The sequence below is a fragment of the Panulirus ornatus genome, chromosome 4 (genome assembly GCF_036320965.1).
Source record: "Panulirus ornatus isolate Po-2019 chromosome 4, ASM3632096v1, whole genome shotgun sequence".
Taxonomy (NCBI): Eukaryota; Metazoa; Arthropoda; class Malacostraca; order Decapoda; family Palinuridae; genus Panulirus; species Panulirus ornatus.
Window position 1 is genome coordinate 9,220,318 of NC_092227.1, and position 22,401 is coordinate 9,242,718.

The window sequence follows — 22,401 nt, forward strand, 5'->3', positions numbered from 1 at the left end:
AGTTGGGTAGAAAAGTTAGCCATTGTCACTCACCAGAACCTAATCTGGCAGTCTACAAAGGATAATGAAACTCTGTAACTTGCATATTGATGATTGTGGTGTTGGATTCGAAGTTTGTTGGTGGTTTTCGGTCGGTTTTATTGGAGGATGAACTGGTCCTGTGGGTGATTGTATGACTTGTGTTTGTTATTTTGATGTATCTATGGTTTATGATGCACCAAAGGTGTGTTGTCGCGGTTATGAACGTCTCCTGTAGATCTTAATCCCATATCTATGATATGGAAAGGGTGTCTGAGGAGGTACATGTCATGGATCTTCTTATCAAAGATACATGTGTTGATTGTTCATGTTGATCATGCAGTTTGCCAGCGTCTACAAGAAATGTGTGTTGGGTTCTGTGTAAGAATTAAGAATGCACAAGAAGCTGGACCAACGCTCTGCATGGTATATATACACGTTGGTGTCGATGTACACTTGTAGGTGTAAGGAGTGTAGGGAGTGTTGAAGTATATCCAGCGGATGTTGGCGTGAGTGTAGAAAGCAGTGCAGTTAACTGGTAGGAGTGTGTGATCTGCGTACGTTGAGGACAGAGTGTGTCGGTGAGATTTCTGGGGACGGAGTAGGTGTGGCGAGAGATCTTTGTGAAGGAATATGTTAGCGAGGGAGCGTGTTGAGGGTGCGTTGTTAAATGAGTGTATTTCCTGAGTGTGTTAGAGAAGGAGGATGTTAGCGTAGGAATGCACTGAAGTGCGTGAGTTGCTGAAAGTAAGCTTGTCCAACGAGGAGTGCGTTGATAGGTGAGTGTGTCATCGAAAGAGAGTGTAGCCCACTGGTGAGAGTGTGTGTGACTTGGTAAGGGGAGTGCGTGGCGAGGTAGCGAGTTTTCAGGTCCCTCCGTCCACAAAGGGACACCAGGCCGAATGTGAGGCTCTGAAAGGATAGTGTATTGGGTTACCGTGTGTGTGTGTGTGTGGAAGGTGAGTGAGGGGAGGAAAGAGAGAGATATCTACGTAGAAATACTGGACAGGAAATGGGACCCTACTACGCCTAGACATCTCTAGTTACGTCAAAGAAAATTGGAACCGTAACCATCTTCCACACACACACACACACACACACACACACACACACACACTTACCCATAGAATTCATTTAATTTACAGCATTTCCCACGAACATTTCCTCCACCCTCAGACTTCCATATCTACAGAATCCCACAGATTTCCCCAACCCACGGAGTCCTACTCCCACAGTTTCTCCACCCACAGTGTTCCCCACCCATAGAGTCCTCCACCCACAGATTCCTAATCCCACAGTTTTCCCCACCCACAGAATTCCCAACCCACAGAGTTCCCTACCCACAGAGTTCTCCACGTATAGAGTCCCCCACCCACAAAGTCCCTTACCCACAGAACCCTCAGTACACAGAGTTCCTCCTTTAACTATCACGTACTCCCAGAATCCCACCCACCCACAGCTCCGCACCCCCCACATATAACCACTTACCCACAGTATCATTTCCTACAGTGAAATACCCACAACGTATCAGTCATCGAAATATATCGTCCCTGTAACCAATTTTCTCCTTGTGTCTAAGACATCGCAGTCTCGTCAAACATCTGGGCATACGAGAACATCTTCTGTGGGTAAATCTATTCATTAAGCCAGTTTGGTGTTCTGAAAAATCTGTGTTGCTTCGCGTCCTATGTGTGTTGTTAGCATTAGCCTTTGGGGTAGTGCCTCTTTCACACAGTTTACGTTTGCATCTTAATCACTCGTCTTCAGAATCATCTTCCATTTGTCCACTAATTCACTGGTATATTGTCTCTCACTCTTTTCTATTCCTCTTTCCTAAATGCCTTTATCCCTTTTCGTGTTACCGTGTATTTTCCACGTCTTCTTCTTTACACTCTGTGATTCTCTCTTCTATAATTTTCATCTTTTCCACCATTCATATCTTGCTGTCATTTCTCGATTTGCCCTCACCGCTAGCTTCATCATCTTCTTCATCATCCACCTGTGTTGGTCCATTATCATCAAGCCTGCTTTCTGCATCGTGTTCGCCAGCTGTGTGTGTAGTGGCATGACAGCCCGAGTAGTGGCATGGCAGCATGAGTAATGGCATGTCAGCATGAGTAGTGGCATGACAATCTGCTTAGTGATATGACATGACAGCTTGAGTAGTGGCGTGACAGCCTGTGTAGTAGCACGACAGCCTGAGGAGTGGCATGACAGCTTATGAATGGCATGCTTAGTGGCATGACAGCCTGAGTAGTGGCGGCATGAGAGGTAAGTGGTGAGACGCCACGCTCAGCACTTGACCTGGCTGCCTTGGTAGTGACATGCATGCGTACGAGGTCAACCTTCAAGAAGAAAATGTACTGTACCAACCATGTCCTCCTGACCTGTGTTTACTTCTCGACCTCCAGCTCTCTCTCTCTCTCTCTCTCTCTCTCTCTCTCTCTCTCTCTCTCTCTCTCTCTCTCTCTCTCTCTCTCTCTCTCTCTCTCTCTCTCTCTCATACATCCCCATCACCCTTCCTCTGTCTTTCTCTTCCGTTCCTTTGTGATCATGTAACTTTCCTTTCCCTCCTCTTGTATAGATTTCCCATCCTCTTCATCTTTGTGACTTGGCTTCCTCTTTCCATTTTCCCCCTCAGTAAAGTTCCCTTTCCATCTTCTCTGTGATCACATTACCCTTCCAGCCTTTCCTTCCCTCCTTCCTTCCTTCCTTCCTTTTGACTCGTTTCTTTTTTCGTCTTACTCACCTCGTTTCCTCCATTCCCTTAAGCAGGTCACTCTCCATCCATCCATCCCTCGTCTTTCCCTCCCTTACAACGCGTTCTCTTCCCCTCTCCCTTTTTTCCACCCCTTCCCCCACCCACCCATATCGTTCCCCCTTCCACCCCCTTCCCCTCTCTCCTCCCATTCCCCGTTTCCTTTCCACCCTCCCTTCCGTCCATCCCACTCGTCCTCCATGGCTTGGCTTGCCTATGTTGCTCACAGAAGGAGCTTGCTGGGATTCTCTAGATTATTTCTATATGCAGATGACGCTGTTGTCGCTGCTGCTGCTGCTGCTGCTGCTGCTATATCTGTTCATTATCGACTCAACTCGTCTTCTTTTTATATTCTCATATGTGTGAAATATGTATATCTGTCCTGAACTAACTGTTGCATTACAGAAACACACAAAATGTATATATATATATATATACACACTTAGGTAGTTGGAAGGATATTTTTTTTCCGGGGACCCCCAAAACATTCATTGACAGAGCTATTGCGTTTTCTATTGTTTTTTTTTTATCTAGAAAGTATATATATATATATATATATATATATATATATATATATATATATATATATATATATATATATATATATATATTTCATGAAACTCTTTGGTTACTGTGTATATTCTCCTGTGTTTCGATCAGTCGTCGTATTACCATAGAATTTTGTTACATGTATAAGGTTTTCATATTAATGGCTTTGTATAACCAATAAGGTTATCAGGTTTATAGCTGTGTATAACCAATAAGGTTATCAGGTTTATAGCTGTGTATAACCAATAAGGTTATCAGGTTTATGACCGTGTATAACCAATAAGGTTATCAGGTTTATAGCTGTGTATAACCAATATGGTTTTCAGGTGTATAGTGGTGTATATCCAATGAGGTTTCCAGATTTATGGCTGTGGAGGACCAAAGTTTTACATTGTATTAATGATTGACGTTATAGAAATAGGAGAGATATAGCGCGAAGTTCCTTGGCGAAACTGTGCGCTTTTCCTTCCTTTCACGATGATGCAACTTCGTCGAAGGAGCCTTTTGAATCTCAAGTGTTTTCATTTTGCAGGTGGAATCCCCCTTACTAGGCTGTGAGTCACCTGCCCACTCCAAGATTCGAGCCCTTAAGGGCCCGCAAATTGACTCATGGTCAACGACCTTAACCACTTAAGTATTCTATTCATCCTACTGGCATACACGCTCGGCAACAGCTTATGGTGATGGGACTGCAGGAGGGAAGCACCTACCTCCTTCGCAAAGGCATCCTTCGATATCGTAAATGGTGTCATAAAGTCTGGGGAATTAAGAACAAGGAAGGTGGTCATCTCTTACTTTGTCTCAAAGGCTCGCTAACTGCTCAGCATGCCAAGCGAAGGTTTCACGCTTCTCCACTCGGCTTGTGAATGGCCGAGTTATGTTTGTAAAGCCATATATAAACTCCCTATAGGATTCCAGTGGGCCGTTCCCCAAAGACGGGACAGAAGAAGGAGCCCAGCTCATCCTCCTCGAAAGGCCAGGGTGAGGTGCCCAAATGCGTGTCGATGTAACCAAGTTGAGGAAAGGAACCTGGATGTTCTGGCTCTGAGTGACACAAAGCTCAAGGGTAAGGGGGAAGAATGATTTGGAAATGAGATAAATCCAAGGTCATGTTACACCCATTTATGATGTGCTCCATACCATTAAAGAGGAACTAAAGAACAGTAGGGCACACGTTCCTGAGACTGAGTGAGAGCCACTCACACCACAGATGGGATAACAGACCGTTCCCTGCTACTGATTCGAGTGCAGAGTCCACGCCCTCCACATCACCAAGACAGTTGGAGCCCCTGAATGAACACCCGCTTCCTTAAAGTGAAAATTCAAAGCAAGAGGAGTGGAAATTTTTGTGATATAATCATGAGTCATCCATGGACGCAATAGCCACACCTGCCATGGACGAGACGGACGCGTAGAGGATCCAAAGATTACCAGCCCCATGGACAACATGCTTAAATTGGTCGCTCTTGTCTGTATACAGTCACGAAATATTGGCTTTAAGATCAGCTTTTTGCGCTCTTGAGTATATATGTGCGTCTTACATGCTAAGTCGTCAGTTGAACTTTTCTAATCAACTTTTTTTTAACCCTATTTACTCTTGCAATGTTGATTCCACCTAACACACCTAAACTCACCTCTCCTCCCTCCTCCATCTATGCCTTCTCTTCCCTCAGTTTGGACTTTGTGCAGCATCTCAGACTGGGCATGTAGTACCCTGATCGAGTTCGACAGTGCTAAGACGGAGTTTAGTATTTCCCAGTATATACCGTGCATCGAAGTGTCACTTATTTCTCCTCCTGTTCAGTTTCCAAACGCTGCCATCCAACCCTGTGATAACAAAAACATTGTTGGGCTTGATCCTATTCCTCTAAATTATGCTGGAGGCCTTACAGTTACCTGTATTACAAAGGCTGGTCGGGATGCATTATTAGTGGCTTGATTATTTACTCTTCTCGTGGGCAGCTATTCTGTTATCTACAGGGGCTTCATCAGTTCTGGTACGGAGGGAGTGCTTTCCTAACAGCAAGAGTGGATTCGAGAATTTTGCAACCATCCCTTTCAGTCCGCCACTTTGGTCCCTCCTCCTCCTCCTCCTCTACCCCTTTTCTGCAGGTTATATTTTGTCCGCGCCACTTGGGCTTAGGCCCGGAGCAATGCGTCTGGTCGCTGCTTCCTCTAGTTTTTTGTGTGGAAACATGCCACACGAGGATTGGCCATTTTACCATAAAATTTTCATCCTTCTTTTGTCTATTGGAGCTTAAGTTTTACTTGTAATGCGTTTCGGAGTAAAGCCTTGTTCACACAGACGAACAACACGAGAGAATACATTGTTTAAATGGAGAACAAATGACTATTTTGCTGGGCGTCTCTACGGGTCTTCTCCGATTGGCTGGTATCGACTGCTGGCTCCGCCTCCTTCGATGACGTTGCCTCCAGTTACCTCCGACGCTTCTGTACGAGCAGAGGATCCTTCTCGGTGATTTAATACGTTAAGACTATATGTAAGGAATCCAAAACGTTTCTCCAGGTCGCTTTAAGACAAAAACTTCCTCATGGATCAGCAGCAATGGATCTCAGTCCTCTACAGTGAGGTAAGTTTTACTGAGGAAAATCCGAGAGTCAAGTTTTGCTTTGTTTACATCGTCACAGCTGATAACTGAGCCTTTCTTTTCAGCATTGACATCATTCCTGGCCTGATGAGTGAGGAGCCTCACTGATCTGTTTCTCAAACATGTTTTTATTAAGGTGTTCAGTATATTTCTAAGATCATACACGCTCTCGATGCATTGTATGCCCCTGAGTAGTGTGTGTGTGTGTGTGTAAAGATTCGCCAAGGATTAAGCTTTGGCACGGGTTCTTGTCAATGACAGTCTGTTCTTACGTTTACTATTACTGTCTCAGATTGTGTGTGTGTGTGTGTGTGTGTGTGTGTGCTCGGGGTGCCATTACTGGCACAGGTCGGTCCGTGCGTAACTATAGTGTAGTGAGCTCTATGGTGCATGTTGTTCGTCTTGTGTGAAGTGTACGTCTATGCCCCTAGCTATATCAGAGGGGCTTATGCTCGATCGAGCGATCGATCGATCAGAGAGAGAGAGAGAGAGAGAGAGAGAGAGAGAGAGAGAGCGGACGGTCGGTGTGGCATGTGCAAGAGCAGCAGCCACTACGATGACATGGGAGGGCAGGAGGCTACAGGGAACCTGTGAGGAGTTCCACAGATGTAGAGTGTGTGGGTTAGCCCCGCGTGTGTTTATGTAGGTTGGGTTGATACTCACGTCCCAGAGAAGGACGTCGAGTCGACGACCCCCAGGTATACTCAAGAAGACTGAGTATACCTTTGTTGAGATGCTAAATATTCCCAGTGAAGGATTCACAGTGGTTTGATAACTATAGACTCATTGCTATACCGTGAGTGTATTTACTTATTTGTACTTATTAGTTTTGTATTGTGTGTGGTTGATATTTGTTGGTTACGGGGAGGGAGTTTTATACTCTTGTTGCCCCGTCTCTTAACCCTGTATATATATATATATATATATATATATATATATATATATATATATATATATATATATATATATCTACTCCTATGTATGTATGCACACACGCACACATCCCAGCCGAAGCCAGGTACCCATTTGTCGACCAGCCCTGAGGGGAGGCTGAACACCTAGGTTGGATGTGGGCCGATTGCCACGCCCAGGATTCGAAACCATGCAGATCTGGCACCCACGGCCCGAGGTGATTCATGGTCAGCAACGCTAAACATAACACCATGAAGGCTCGTGGTGTGTGTGTGTGTGTGTGTGTGTGCCATTGTGTGTGTGTGTATGCTTATTTTTTGTGTGTTTGTGATTATGTGCCAATATCAGTGTCCAAATATATATATATGTACTTCTACATGTGTAAATATTTGTGTATATTCATGTATGTATTCGTGCTTCCGTCTGTGCGTTGATATGTCTCATGTGTTCCCTTGTTTGTGTGCATTGATGTGCGTGATTGGGTTTAATGGAATGGATTACAACGCATTAAATATTTCTAGGAAGGCCAGTTTGAACACACACACACACACACACACACACACACGAGCCCGCTCGGGTTTCATCCTGGGCGCGGTAGTTGACCCACAGCCAATCCTAGCTGTTCATCCTCCCCCATGGGGCTGGGTCGAGAAATTGGTTACCTGGTATAGGCTAGGGTGTGTATGTGTATGTATGTATGTATATCCACATATGAGTAATGACTTACATACAAGGTTAAGAAACGGGACAATACGAATGTAAGACTTTCTACGTTATCACACAAGTAGTAATCACACACACACACACACACACACACACACACACACACACACACCCCTCTTCAGGCAGGTCTTCTGTCTCCTCCCGCAGGTACGACCGTCACAGAGAAGCCAGCATAGCGACAGGCGGGGACGCCGCTCTCGAGTCGTTGGCCAGGCTCGCCCTCCACCTCACCCTCGACCTACAGGCCGGCCTTGACTATCACGACCACGCCTTCTCCTCGTAAGTCGACCTCAGTGAAGCGTTTAACCCTGCCACCTTAAAGTTCATAATCATTTCGGTGAGGGATTTAGTTACATTGTCTGCGTTGGGATTTAGTCGCTGTGGTTTCCTTTTTTCTGTATTAATGGCTTTTATTAGCCTCGTTATGACTCCAGTCGTTTCGCCCCTTGTGAGTATTGCCTCAAATGAAAATGAATTTGTGGCTGTCGACACTTGTGGAGTGTGACCCCCACTGGCTGTGCCATTCGGTCGTTTAACCCATCCTAGTTTGACGTAGGTCAAGTTAGGGTAAGTTGAATACTTCTCTTTTAACAGATACTGTGGATTTAGGTTTACATTTTGTCCAGGTCCAGTTCGCCCAGACTCCTCACGACCCCAGCCACTCTGTTGGGAGGAGACTGATCGAAGTAGGTGAGCGAGCGACCTGTCACAACGCCTCCTCCTCCTAACACAGGGAGGAGTCCTGGAGACATGGCAGAAACCATATCCTTCGTATGGTCATCCTGTCTCCCCCTTGTACATACACGTGTTGTACCCTCACACCATAACATTGTCCCTCTGGTGTGCGTGTGTGTGTGTGTGTGTGTGTGTGTGTGTCCTTTCCAGGGACCACACAGCTGGAGTACAACGGACAGGTCTTGCCTTAGCTATAAGTTAGCCAGGTGGGTAAACTTAGGTTAGAACTTACACTTAGTTATCAGTTAGCTAGGTGGGTAAACTTAGGTTAGAACTTACACTTAGTTGTCATTTAGCTATGTGGGTAAACTTAGAATATACTAGGATGAGTTTCTGTTAGGCTTGGTGTGGTAGGATTGCAATATATAGTCGTAAGAATGTGATCAAGCCAGGCTCAACAAAGATCCTCCCCAACTCCAACTCCAAAATGGATTCGAACCTGTGCGCTCGACCGTGGGCGGCTCCGTCAATGCGTTACGGTCTCAGCGATAGGAAAAAATATAGGATGTAATCCCATAAAAAAGATATAGATATAAAATACTGTCAGTTATTCAAATGAACGTGTATACCTGGTATACTTTAACATCTTGCAGCAAAATCCCTCGTCCGGGAGAAGCAGACGACATGGTGTGTCTACGTATGTAATCGTGCGCCTCCAATCTGTTAATCGTGTTTGTAGATTGAATTTAACCCGTATTGTTCAACTACTCTTATTACACTTCCCTATATCTCTTTATTTATTACTCCCCCAAAAGTCCACTTTGGCATTCGTGGAAGCAGAAAGCGATCTCTCGGGGCAATATGTAAACAAGCATTTAGGTGGAGTGCGCGTAGTAGTATGAGCTTCTGCCGTTACTATGAATAGAAAACGGAGATCGCTGAAGCTTGGGTTGGGCTGGAGGACGCGCTTAGCATACCTCGATGTCTTGGGAGAGGCTTCACCTTCCCCTTGGCGATACTTCGTGATGAAATAGTGTTTTAGGTGATGTGTTGGTAGACTAGTTGTGGCGGTGGCGTGATGTACGACCGTGGTCGAGGGTATGAGAGACGAGGAGGGTGGGAGGGTTGTGATAATTTGGGATGCTGTTATGTACTTTTGGTGATTGTAATGTTGTGTTGTGAGAGGGATGGTTGTACTGCCAAGGTGATGATAGGTGCTTTGTGGCTAGTTACCTACGCTTGTTATACATTAAGGGAGTACATTGTGGTGCTGTGTGGTTAAGGGTGATTGCGATGGTTTAAAGATAGGATTTTGACAGCGTTTGACGTACCGTGCAGGAATATTATTTTCAGTGCTATGTGAGGAGCAGGTGGGGTGGTTGTGGTACTGTGTGACGAGGGGATAGCGGGGTCTGACTGGTGTTTGATATTTTCTTTCGATGGTGATGCGGTGTTTGAGAGAGAGAGAGAGAGAGAGAGAGAGAGAGAGGCTGTGCAGTTGTTGGAGCAGGTGTAGGATCGTGTTGTAAGGCATTCGATACGGTTGTATGTAACGAAGGACTTGCATTTAAGTGACATGGGAGACGTGGCGCTTTGGGGCTGTTAGAGTTATTTCAGTGTTGTGCGTGAGAATGATCGTGTTGAGTGTGGAGGGAGCTGTGGTAGCGTGTGTGGTGAAACGGTGATCACTGGTGTTGTGCGGTATGGTAATATGTTTCTAGTGTATGGGGAGGGTGGTCTGGTTGTTTATGTTGTGTAACAATTTTCATCTTAACACCATTGCATGTATCGTAGTAACTTGAATATGTCTCATATAAAAAACAAACTGGCGTCTTTTCTTGGTAAGAGTAAATAAATTCAATGATTCTATTGTCACTATGGAATAGAATTATGCTATCATTTGTAATAAAGCAGACTGTCTAGTGCTCAGTTATTTGTATCTGAACAGGATTTTTATTCTAAGAAATTACTTCATTGACAAACGTACGCGCCCGCCCAAACAATATTTCATTTATAAATAAAGGAAGATTCTCTTTTTATATGTTCACGAATCTCTTGGAAATGTATGAATTGCAGTAAAAAAGATAAAAAAAATATTTAGTTTTTTCCTGAATTTTTTTTCTCGTGTAGCCAGGAAATTTAACATAAGTTCATGTAATCGAACGTATCTAAATTGCCTGTTACGATTAGTAGTCTAATGACCACTTAAAAGTCGACAGCCACATCAAATTTGGTAATTTTTTTTTTCTTTACGTAAACAGATTAAGATTTTGTACTTGGCATGTTTGATCTATGGCACGAGGTTAGCTTTAACGACTTTGAAGTTGCTGATAACTATTATATTCTCATTTTTGGACAGATGTATGAGCCTAGGTTTAAACGACTGTGGTATTGCATTGATCGTTTTCTTTCCCTTTCGTGTTACAACTGGAGATGGTTTGTCGTTTATCTAGTAAACAAATTTTTCGTTATATTGCAGGACTCATTAATCATCTAGCAGCTAATACGCAGTTAGCCAATAGAAAAAAAGAAATGCTTTCATTATTGAGTTAGTCCAGTTTTAAAATGTTTTTTGCAGAGTAGGGGAAAAAAAAAGGCGATTAATATTTTTTATTCCTTTTTTTTTCCTTTGTCCACTGCTGTTCTCTCGTGGATGACATACAGATCTGTAAACTCAGTTTGTTTACGCATTATTTTCTGTTATGTTCTGTGATAGAAAAAAATTCTCTCTCTCTCTCTCTCTCTCTCTCTCTCTCTCTCTCTCTCTCTCTCTCTCTCTCTCTCTCTCTCTCTCTCTCTCACACATCGAGGAATAACACACATCCAGGAACAATTATGCTCTTATGATACTGATTTACATAAAAAGAAATAATAAATCAGCTCATTAGCTGAAATCTATTTGCTGGAAATATTTCTAATGTTTGGCTGGTTGTTGGAAATTTACATAATCTCTCTCATATTAGGAATTGTTCTTTCCTGAACTGAAAATATTTGCTGTTAACATAAACGTGCGCCAGTACTTCATTTTCTGTTATATGTGCATATGATATATATAATGCTAATCTATATCCATTCACTGTACAAAGTTAAATTATCTTTTCATTTTTTGATCGTTAAATAAAGACAAAAATTATACTCGGAAAAAAATTCAGATGTTATATATATATTTCTGTTTTTAATTGAATATTTTAAAAAGTTTCTATGTTTTGATTTAAACGGAATTTTGATTTTGTTTTCGGTATTAAACATTTATATAAAAGAATTCGAATTATTGTCGTGAAGTATCATAGAAAAATAATAGCTATCAAATGTTTGTATATCATAAACGGGGAAAATTAATTATATGGGTGTCCAGAGTGTAGATTGCATGAAGTTGATAGATATTAGATTTCAGTAAAAGTGACATATCTAATTAATACAATTTTTGAAATCAGTAGAAAGTCACGAAAAAATAACAGTACATTACAAATTTTATATAACCATGTACCTATATACCATACATAAAGATTATAATCATAGTGTTATAGATTTTTGATTCTTGTTCTGGATATATAGAATTACCATTATATTTACCTTACTAATAAAGTAATCCAACATCCAGTCATGAGTTCGACATTCATCATACCAGCAAATGACTCTGTGATCACAGGCCTGTGTAGAAATTTAAAATTTTCGTTTTTGTAGAAAATTTAAAATTTTCGTTTTCTGTGTAGAAATTTAGTGTTTAACGTTTTTTTTTTCATGTCTTTGTGGAAATTTAAAAAGTTTCCTGCTTCTTTCTATTGTCAGAACGTCCCTGAAGATCCCGTATGTGGCGCTGAACTACAAAATCTTCGAAAAATTGGTAAGTGTCTTGATGTTTGTTTTACAAGAAAAAGCATTTGACGTTTATGGTGACTACTTTGATGTTATGTATAAGTTGTGTGTGTGTGTGTGTGTGTATGTGTGTGTGTATGTGTGTGTGTGTGTGATTACTGTTCGTGTGTTACGAGGAAAGGAACACGTTTTTACACTCTTGTTGCCCCATATGTGTGTCTCCATGAGTGTAATTACCTAAGTCAACCATTTCTGTGTGGGATTTCTACACCACAGGTGGTGCCCCGTCATTTGAACCTCTGCTGTCATACTGCATCTAAACCTTCTTTTGTATGTTGTCTGCATTTGATATTTACTCAATTCAGTTTATTCTATTCAACTAGCACTACGTGCATCACATGAAAAGTACTTTTTACACTTATCTGAACTAGTTTCTTGGATAATTTCATTGCTATGGCCTCTGGTCTTTCTATCCCTACATTTTGGAAGAACTGTTTACTATCAGTCGCTCTTCTATCTTCTATCTCTTCCATGGTAAGCACATTTATTTAATGCCTGTAGCCTATCTATCTTTGCGAAACTTTTGCAAAAGTTCCCCTGAGTTTCGTTTCCAGATAGTATACCATCTTCAGGACAGGAGCATAACCTTATTCCTTTTTTTTTTTTAACCCCTCCCCTTCAAGGAGCCTACCTTACTCTGTGTCCCTTTGCAGCGCAGCCTAGTCTAGGAAGGAACCCAACCTATATCCATCCATGGGTGCTGTTACTTCAATTTGTGTGTGCTACGTGTCCGTTGAATCCTTTTACTGAACAATGTCGACTTCTAAACTATCAATTACACATTCACATCACACACACAAGTGTTATCATCTCCTGGTTCTTGTGACCATGGCAAATTGATTGGCTGTCGTGTTTCAGTTTCCTCTATAGTTACGTCTGAGTTCAGTGCCCTTTGTTCTCTGGTGATGTTGAGTTGTTCAGGCCCAGATGCACCTGTTTCTTATACGATAACATGTTTGAAGTGTGAGTTACTCAATGATTGCAGATGCCACGTACTTGTTTTGATGTTGACGTGCACTTGTGTTCAAGGTGAACACGGTAAGGAATGTGAAAAGTGGTTTAAACTGACACAAATATTCGATAGCCAACATGATTATTTATGTATTTTATAGCCAGCATAAGTATTTATGTATTTTAGTTTACGCCAAAGAAATAGTGGAGGTATTTCACGAAAATATATTGGTTGTGATGGAGTTGTAATGATGATGATGGTGTTGTACATCCAGGGGCAAAATCACTCGTTCTAGATAAAATCGCCTCGCGTTCATTACCTCCATCATCAAATCCATTGACTAAAAAAAATGTAGTGGAAAGAATACCCAAAGTTCATCATGAAAAGATTGAATGATTTCTACAAAATAGGAGAATTATTATATAGTAATAGGAGAATGGACACGTGAAAGGGAAAACGTAGTAATAGGAGAAGTAATATGTGAAAGGGAAAACGTAGTAGGTTTCACACATGATTAAATCCTAATTTGTAGTCATATATGGTGTTAGGTCAGGTCTTCGCAAATATTTAGGTGTTGTCAGATGTTAAAAGTGTTGTCAGGATGTTCATTGATATGCGGTGTTGTCAATGTTTACGAATGTCCAGTGTTGTCAAATGTTCACGAATGTCCAATGTTGTCAAATGTTCACGAATGTCCAGTGTTGTCAGATGTTCACGAATGTCCAGTGTTGTCAGATGTTCACGAATGTCCAGTGTTGTCAAATGTTCACAAATGTCCAGTGTTGTCAAATGTTCACAAATGTCCAGTGTTGTCAAATGTTCACGAATGTCCAGTGTTGTCGACAAGACGTTCACTAATGAGATTATTTTTTTCCTTTTCTGTTCCAGTTATCAGAGGACGCTCTCAAGGTTCTCACAGTCATCCAGGTGAGTCGGCCATAGTCCCTAATGACTTATTAGTTACCGAAAGTTAACGAGACATGTGAGTACTGCCTCTTGTCTGCTTGTGTATGATGCTTGTATTTGGCTATCGACGAATGAATGGATTCCATGTGTCACAACTCATGTTAGGAAACACATTGATAAAAGAGAACGTGAAACTGTGTCAACTGAAGTATATATATATATATATATATATATATATATATATATATATATATATATATATATATATATATATATATACTAATAACCACGAGGAAAATGAAATGCGATAAGTTCCCAAGTGCACTTTCGTGTAATGATCACATCGTCAGGGGAGATATAAGAATGAGATAGAAGACGTAGAACAGTCAGTTGATGTACAAGGAAGAGACGTAGCTAAGACGCCCTTGGTAAACAAGTGTTACCGAATGGTGGTGTTCGGGTCTGGGCCTGTCATAAAATTTTATTGTGTGGACAGGAAAGGGAACTATTTACATATTTTGCCTATGACAGAGCCATCCAGTTTGTATAGAGTTTCACTAATACTGATTTTACAATTCTTTGTGTATTCAGTAATAGAAGATTCAGTGATATTTCACGTGGTAAAGTTATATATATGTATATATATATATATATATATATATATATATATATATATATATATATATATATATATATATATATATGAAATGTCGTATACCTATGACAGAAATAGCCAACCAGTTCACTAGTAACGCAGATATTCAGTTAAAATCGGTGAAAAATTAAGCAAAGCAGTTTCACTGTTGAGTATGCATGCTGTGGTGTTGACGAAAACGCCAGGAGAAAGTGTAGTAATATTTTCAAAGCACTGGGTGAGCGACTGCCTTCAAAACATCTTAGTAAAGAAAAAAAAAAAGAGTCAGTTAAGCAATACTGCTTCAGCTGTGTGATTAATAGGAAAGTCAAAATCATAATCGAGTGATTATTCTTGTGAAGCAAATGCGAAACGTTATTCATATAAAGCGACATTATTACAGTCTAAGTTTTACAACGAAAGTTCATATGTTGCTACGGGGAAATGATAGGCAAATAGACCAACAGTACAGCACTATTCAATTAACGTGCAGCAAACCACTAGTTATTTAGAGCAGTCGTGCACTAGGTTTCTATCATAGACAATAAAATGATACAGTAGGTTTATTACAGCAGCTACCCTCTGAAACAAATGAAATACAATGGTCTTAACATACAGTTGCATTTCACGTGTAAAATAGCATCGACGAAGCGACGCTGACTGGCAAAGCTTATACAATGGCATCACCAGAGGAGGCGGGTTGCTGGTATATCCACACCGTACTGGCCTGTGAGCCTAAGTCAAGACAGTTTTACAGATGGGCAATCACCTTACGTTGGGTGGAATTGTCTTTTCATTTTATTTTGCTTTCGTTCTTTGGCGTTTCTTGGTCTTTGTTTCAGGGTAGGTTGATCGTGGCTGGGCTAGGAAGGAGTTACATTGCTGGTGATTAAACGATCACATATGTATAAGCAGTGTGACCCACACACACACACACACACACACACACACACACACACACACTGATCGCGTGGAATTGTGGCCACTGCTACTGTTAAACTTGCATATCGTAACCTCTGTCTTGCGTGTGTGTGTGTGTGTGTGTGGCTCAAGCTGCCAAGTCCGCAGAAGTGTTGCTGACATGGAATTCATCATAGAGGAGGAGGAGGAGTAGGCGGGAGGAGTAGGAATTAGATATGGGGATGTCAAAAGTGGCGCAGTGGGAGGAGTGGCGTTGGGACGAGCTGGACAGAGGGAGGAGGTGGGGAGACAGCAGGTCTTTCCCTGGGGAAGGGGTAGGTAACGAGGTTGGGAGGAGACAAGTGGGCGAGGAAGCATGGGAGCGATTGAGCTGAAGAGGGCAGGAGGACGAGTGAGAATGGGGAGGTTAGGTGTGAAGGAAACTAGTAGGTATGGAGAGCATGGGAGTGAGTGAGTAGCTTGATTAGAGGAGCAAGGAAGACTTGGGTAGGAGAGGTGGTCGAGGAACAGTTGAGGAGAGAGAATGAGAGGGGGAAAGGATCGAATGGATAAGGTGACTAGTAATTAATTGTTGGCGACAGAGTGACGAGTGGACGTGAAAGACGAAGGGACGAGTGGGCGTGAGGGTGAGGGAGACGCGTAGGTGTGGACCGGAGGCATGACACCCCCAATGGACGTGGAAGGCTAAAAAGGGGGAAGTGAACCGGCCCAACGGAGTTTCGAATTCACGCGTAGACACGAGTTTGCCCACGACGAGTTGAAAGTTAGGTTATCCGTCGGTTTTGCGACGGACGTTAAGTTCAGGTAGGTTTTTTTTACCTGGGGGTCGGCGAGCACGAGGGAGCGTGGTAAGAGCACGTGCCATGCGGTGTCAGAAGGTAGTGTACAGCAGCGGTTTGTGGCTGGAGCTAATGCGTGATGGTGGGAGGTAGCGTGTGAGTGGAAACTGTGTGGCAAGTTGCGTCGATTCGTAACAGCGCAAATCAGAGGGATCGTATGTGACCATGAAGATGTCATGGCCAGGAAGTTATAGTTGACGTATATTTGTTAACCTGAGTTTTACATTATATGTAGCTGTACTGTAAATCGTGTACACACAGTAGAGTACTTGGATGGGGAAATCCATTGCGTCGTGTGGCACTGCCACTTCTACTGACGCAATCCCAGTTTAGCTGTCCTCCGCTGAACTGACGTCAAGATGTTAAGTTGTGGCACAGATCGGGGGGGGAGGGAGGAAGCCAGCCACTCGCAGTTCAGCGTGCGTCTATGCACGAGCCGGTGGCGAGAATCAATGTGCGGCCGGAGGTAAACAAAAAAAATACGGCGACAGAAGTTAGCGAATGACAGGACTTTGCTTATGACAGAAATTAGCGGGCGACTGAAGTTAGCGCACGGTAGAGGTAGCGCTAGTGTGCCGAGCGTCAGATGGAGATGTTTTTAATAATACCAAAGCAACAGCTGTGTGGTGGTGTCCTCCTCCCACCCACTCCTGCAGTACGACAGCTGTGTGGTGGTGTCCTCCTCCCAACTCCAGCGGTACGATAATTATCATTCCCTCCACAGAATCCAAACCAGAAACATGTTTAAAAGACATTTCTTTTTTTCTGTCGTAACGTCGAAGCAGCGAGCGATTGAAATACTTCTCTCATCTCGTGTATTTCATGGATGGTTTTACAGCTCGCAAGTTTCCACACCTCCTTGACTTTACGACACAAGTTTGGGGCAAGATTATTTTCATTTCTTTTTTATTTTCTCTTTTCAAAGACTCGAACTAAACTTCCTTCAACATCCAGATTGCATGCAGCTCCTGCAACATTCGTGCTGTGCTGGGCTTATATATATATATATATATATATATATATATATATATATATATATATATATATATATATATATATATGTGGTGTCCAAAAAAATGTACTCATATTTTGACACCCTATAACTCACTGAAAATACGCAATGTGTATTTTCACGAAAGAAGTCTCTACTTTTTTTCTTATACAACCTGTATGCTTCCTCAAAACAAACACCGTCTCTGTCGTATGTAAAGAAGCCTCAGCACTTCCTTAGTGCACAAACTGACTCTTGCTGGTAGACTCTTTTTCTCTCTCTCTAATGCGTAAACAATATCTTTTCGTCTAACACAGTGTGTGTGTAAACCTTCCTGTGTATATATGTAACCTACCTTACATTCAACACGCAGCCTTCACTTTTGCAAAGGACGTGGCATATTACTGATTTTTTTAATCATCACTTCTAAATTGTATATACCAACTCTCGTAATGCATTCTCGCTACTCCTAATGTTGTTATCTTCTATGTTTTTTGTAATGCCTAAGTTACCTTACAGCAAAAATTTCCTAATGATCTCTTAAATGAATGTTCTAAATGGGTTCTTTCTTCTCCGAAAACCAGACCTTTACTTCCCTAGAGGTGTAGAATTTTCACTTGAATTATTCCGTTTTCTACACCAGTAAAATTTCCTTGTGGCACTTTACCTCAACCAGCTTACCCCTATGTTTCCGTCCATTCTATCTAACATTCAGTTCTCTTCAAGAACTAGATCACTTCACATTCTACAGCTGCAAAATCGCCTTACTGTCTCCAAGAACCAGTTGTTATTATTTCCATTTCATCTCGATTGATCAATCTAGCTGTTCCATTCTCTGCAACGGTCATGGTGCTACTCGCTTCCCACGCACCAACTAGGCTACATTTTCTCTCCTCGTTAGCAAGGCCACCTCTTTCCAGCAGTGAGTGATCTGCAGTGTGTTCATCATTCGAGCTGCTCCTTTCTCTCTCCAGCGATTAGGATGTTTCATTGTCACATAACAAACGTACCCCTGACTCTCAGAGCCAAGCTGCCTACTACTGCACAGCAACCGCTCTCTCCCTGTCTACTTAGCGTCGCCACTTCACTTTATATACCTACCAGGCAGGCTGCTGCACTCTCTCTCTCTCTCTCTCTCTCTCTCTCTCTCTCTCTCTCTCTCTCTCTCTCTCTCTCTCTCTCTCTCTCTTCAAAGCCCTGAATGCTCTTTTTTTTTCCTCCTCCAACAGCCGGGCTGACCCTGTCTCTCCACTTTCCCCCTCGTCTTCCTCCATCTTCTCGAAAAGCCTAGCTGGCCCATTATCTCGTATCTCTTCAGCAAACAGGTTGTCCTACTCTTTCCATCTTCTGGGCGACCATCTTCTCTTCTAACCTCTTCAGTTATCACGCCACCGTTCTCCTCAAAGTTCCCAACAGAAAAATGAACCTATTCTCCCCTGTAATAGAAAGGCTATCCCACTCTAAAACCTTCTCCAGTAGACTTTTCTTCCCACCATCCAGGCTGCTCCAGTCCTCCTCCTTCTCCTCCTCCTCCTCCTCCTCCTCCTCCTCCTCTTCCTCCTCCTTCTCCTCCAAGCAGCAACATAACTACCTCGATTTTTCCCCTCTGGCAAGCTGTTTTCTCTCCTCTGCAGCAAGGTTGCAACATTAATTTTAAATGTTAGTTTTTTTTTTTTTGTTATAAACTTTTCCACTCCATCCAGTAGCGAGACCAACCTCCATCTGCTCTGTAATCAGCCTGCTCCTTTTCTCTCCCTTAAGCTAAGCCCACTCCTCTCTCTCACCAGCAGTTAACCTGCTTCCTACAGCTTTTCTACTCTTCAACTGCTAAAGTTCCTACTATCTCTCCAATGTTCCGACTGCTTTAGTCTCTTCGACAGCTTGAGCACAAAGCTCTCTCTGTCAAACTACTCTTTTGTCTTCAACTTTTTTGGCCAGCAGCTCGACTTCTGAGAAACGAAAGGACCGTTCCATATTGTTCACAATGAGCAAACGTAATTGCTGCTGCTGCTGCTGGTGAGAGTGTAAGGCTGGAGTGTGTTTATGAACGTGAGGGAGAGGAAGGTATAGTTAGTTCCTCTGGTGGTACTGGAGGTGGGTGTTCCTTCAGGGAAAGCTGCTGTGTTTACACTCTTCCGAAAGATAAATGAAGTAACTTTTTTTTTTTTCTGCCGGACGGAGAAGTGAGCGTTATTTTTTTTATTGTGAATGAGGGACGGGGGCGAGGGCATGGCAAGTGGAACGTGGATATTTGTTTAGCGACGACACAGAGCGCTGGGGTTCTCATTTACATGGAGGGGACCGGGATGTTTACCGTTTTGAGGAAGGTGAGAATTTGCCTCCCGCTGGGGTGACTATTCTTTTTCCCATCTTCTTACGGGTGAGGGAGAGGTTGTCTCCCAGTGGGGATAGATCGCTTTTGTTTCTTGCCTTGACCGTATGTGGAGCTGGTTGTTTGTATTGTGGTGGTGGAATCTGTATTCCCTGTTGCTAAGGGTACGAGTGGTCGTGTTTGTAGTGACCGGATATATATATATATATATATTCTTTCTAGATACGTCAATACCTGCGGATAACAGAATTAGAACACAAGATGCTTAGAATCATTTTTTAGGTACATTTTCTTACCAGACTGTCACTTTGATATCTATGTGAGGGTTGAGTTTTACGATCGTGCGCTTTGACGAACTCTTAAAGATACGTCCGTGAATGGAAAACATGTGATTGATTGTAAGTTTTTGCATCGTAACTTATTCATAGGAAGGTCACTTTCCATACACAACTGATGTTATGTACGTCATCAGTCGCTTCCAATGATATTTGAATTAAAAGAAAATGTTGTATTCGTGATGTTTAGCCCCCCTTTTGTTTTTTTTCGTTAGATATAATACCGTAGGAAAGGCCACCGTTATCGGGCACTAGATTTGCATATCATTAACTATTATAAATGTACACATGTATCTCTTATCATTTTGTGTGGTTCAGGTCGGTGTTAGCTGTTCCGTCCGTTAAAGAATGAGCGGTTGGTATAGTGTTAGTGTTTGCGCCCAGGTCTTACCACAAGATATGAAGCCAAACATCAATATATGGCTATAATATATTCTCATAGAGCTGTCATGTCCGTTATCTTGTAAGTCCTTTTGTGTTGCTCAAAATTAATGGGGGAATTATATACGTTTTGTGACATTCAGGAACGTATTTGCTCAACAGATAATTGATTAGTTATTTTTTCCCATTTTCTTGGGATTTTTCTCCCCCATTTTCGTTGGTATTGCTGCCATTGTTGCCACCCCTGCAGCATAGCCCCGTCAAGGGATCATATCTCATGTCTTTGGTTAGTCTATCCCTGTTAGGTGATGCCTTGCAACAGTTGGTTAGGTCTAAAAATAATACTTTCCCCTCATTAACGCCTCCTGCAGGTGGATGAGGATATCGAGAACGAGGTGTGGCAAATGTGCGCGTTGCTGCAGGACCTGGAACTGACGAAGGAGACGCCACATTACTACCCACACTGCTCTACCAGTCCCTTCCTCCTGTACCTCGCCCTGGCCGAGTTCTCCAGGTGGGTCACCATTACGCCTCCCTTCCTCCCTCCCTCTAGTGACCGCACGACCGCGTCCCTGTTACCACTACACCCTACAAATAGATCACTACTACCCACAATCTTTTAGGATCACCACTACACACACTCTTTTGAGTTCACTACTACACCCACACTGTTTTGGGGTCATCACTACCCACACTCTCTATTGGGGGGTCATCACTACCCACACACTATTGGGGGTCACCACTACACACACTCTCTTCGGGTCACCACTACCCACACTCTTGGGGGTATACCACCCTACACTTGGATTTTATCACTGCTCTACACTGAGTCACTGTTACTAACACCTTGTTTATTCACCACAACTTTACACCTCTGTCATCCTATCTCTCACTCGTGAGTCAGAATTACCTCAAACCACCCACACCTCCACACTTGGGTCACAACTACTGCACACCTGATCCCCCACAATCTTATCTCTTGGATTATCCCACAGCTCCCGGACCTACGCGTAGTATCGCTATTCGACACGTAGTCATCAACAATAAACACCATAGGATACAAACTAATACATCTCTTCCCTGCATATGTACGTGTCTGTGTACTACAGGAGGATCTCTGTATCTCAATGTTTACGTAAACTCCGTTTTCTAACACCTCACAAAACAGATGAATTGCCGACCTCTTTGCACTGTGGTTTTTTTTTTAAGTATAAACCTGAGCCTTATCACCACACTCGCCACACACTATCCTCGGCTGAAGTTCTTGTGTCTTCTCTACCCGTTCGTCTCTGTCTCTTAATTAAGATCCGATGGTTGATTGATAAGGAAAAATCTGTTTTCTGTACAACAGTTCATAATCGATTACTGGTCACAAAGGTTATCATATAAACTTCAGCCAACTAAAAATTGAAATGTTTGCTAGTGTAAAATATGTGAGTAAAAGGGAAAATTTGATGTGAATAGCATAGGTGTATTGAGAACTCATATAATCACAAAAATAATGAGATTAAGAATCAAATGAGAGTTAAAAGAATCGTAATAGATTTATTTATCAGCATTAGGAAAAAGGACGGTTATATAAACAAACTGTAAACATCCGCTACCAAGCTTGAGTTGCCTTTCAGTAACTGATTATGAAACTGTCACGAAGCCCCAGCTCTGGTCCCTCCTCCACTGTGATGGGTCACACGAAAACTGGAATAATCTCTTTTCCATGGCTTTCATATTTCCCCATTTCAAAGAATTCATGTTATTTTTAACATTATATATATATATATATATATCTTTCTTTTGATTTCAGTATTCAGATAAAAGTTATTTTATCTAGTAAGGTCTTTTATGTTCTTGCCTGGAACATCTGGAAAGGACTTTGCGAACGTGTTCTTTTTCTTGAAAGTTTCCAGGAAGTGAAATTATATAAAATGATATTCTAATGGCTGAATCTTTTCCCTGCAACAGAGATCTTCCTCATCTGTTATCTATTTTCTTT

General features: G+C 42.3%; 1 protein-coding gene across 5 annotated transcripts in view; it reads left to right on the forward strand.

Moving 5' to 3' along the window:
- LOC139765626 (BAI1-associated protein 3-like) overlaps nucleotides 1-22,401 on the forward strand; it is a 463,094-nt gene that overhangs the window by 406,290 nt on the left and 34,403 nt on the right. For all 5 annotated transcript variants that reach the window (XR_011716708.1, XM_071693318.1, XM_071693310.1 and 2 more), the window contains 4 exons: nucleotides 7,717-7,848; nucleotides 12,034-12,088; nucleotides 13,961-13,999; nucleotides 20,783-20,925. Coding sequence is in view for 4 of the 5 variants with exons in the window: in XM_071693318.1 (XP_071549419.1) it covers nucleotides 7,717-7,848; nucleotides 12,034-12,088; nucleotides 13,961-13,999; nucleotides 20,783-20,925 (369 nt within the window). In the remaining variant the exon portion in view is untranslated. The remainder of the gene's footprint in view (nucleotides 1-7,716; nucleotides 7,849-12,033; nucleotides 12,089-13,960; nucleotides 14,000-20,782; nucleotides 20,926-22,401) is intronic.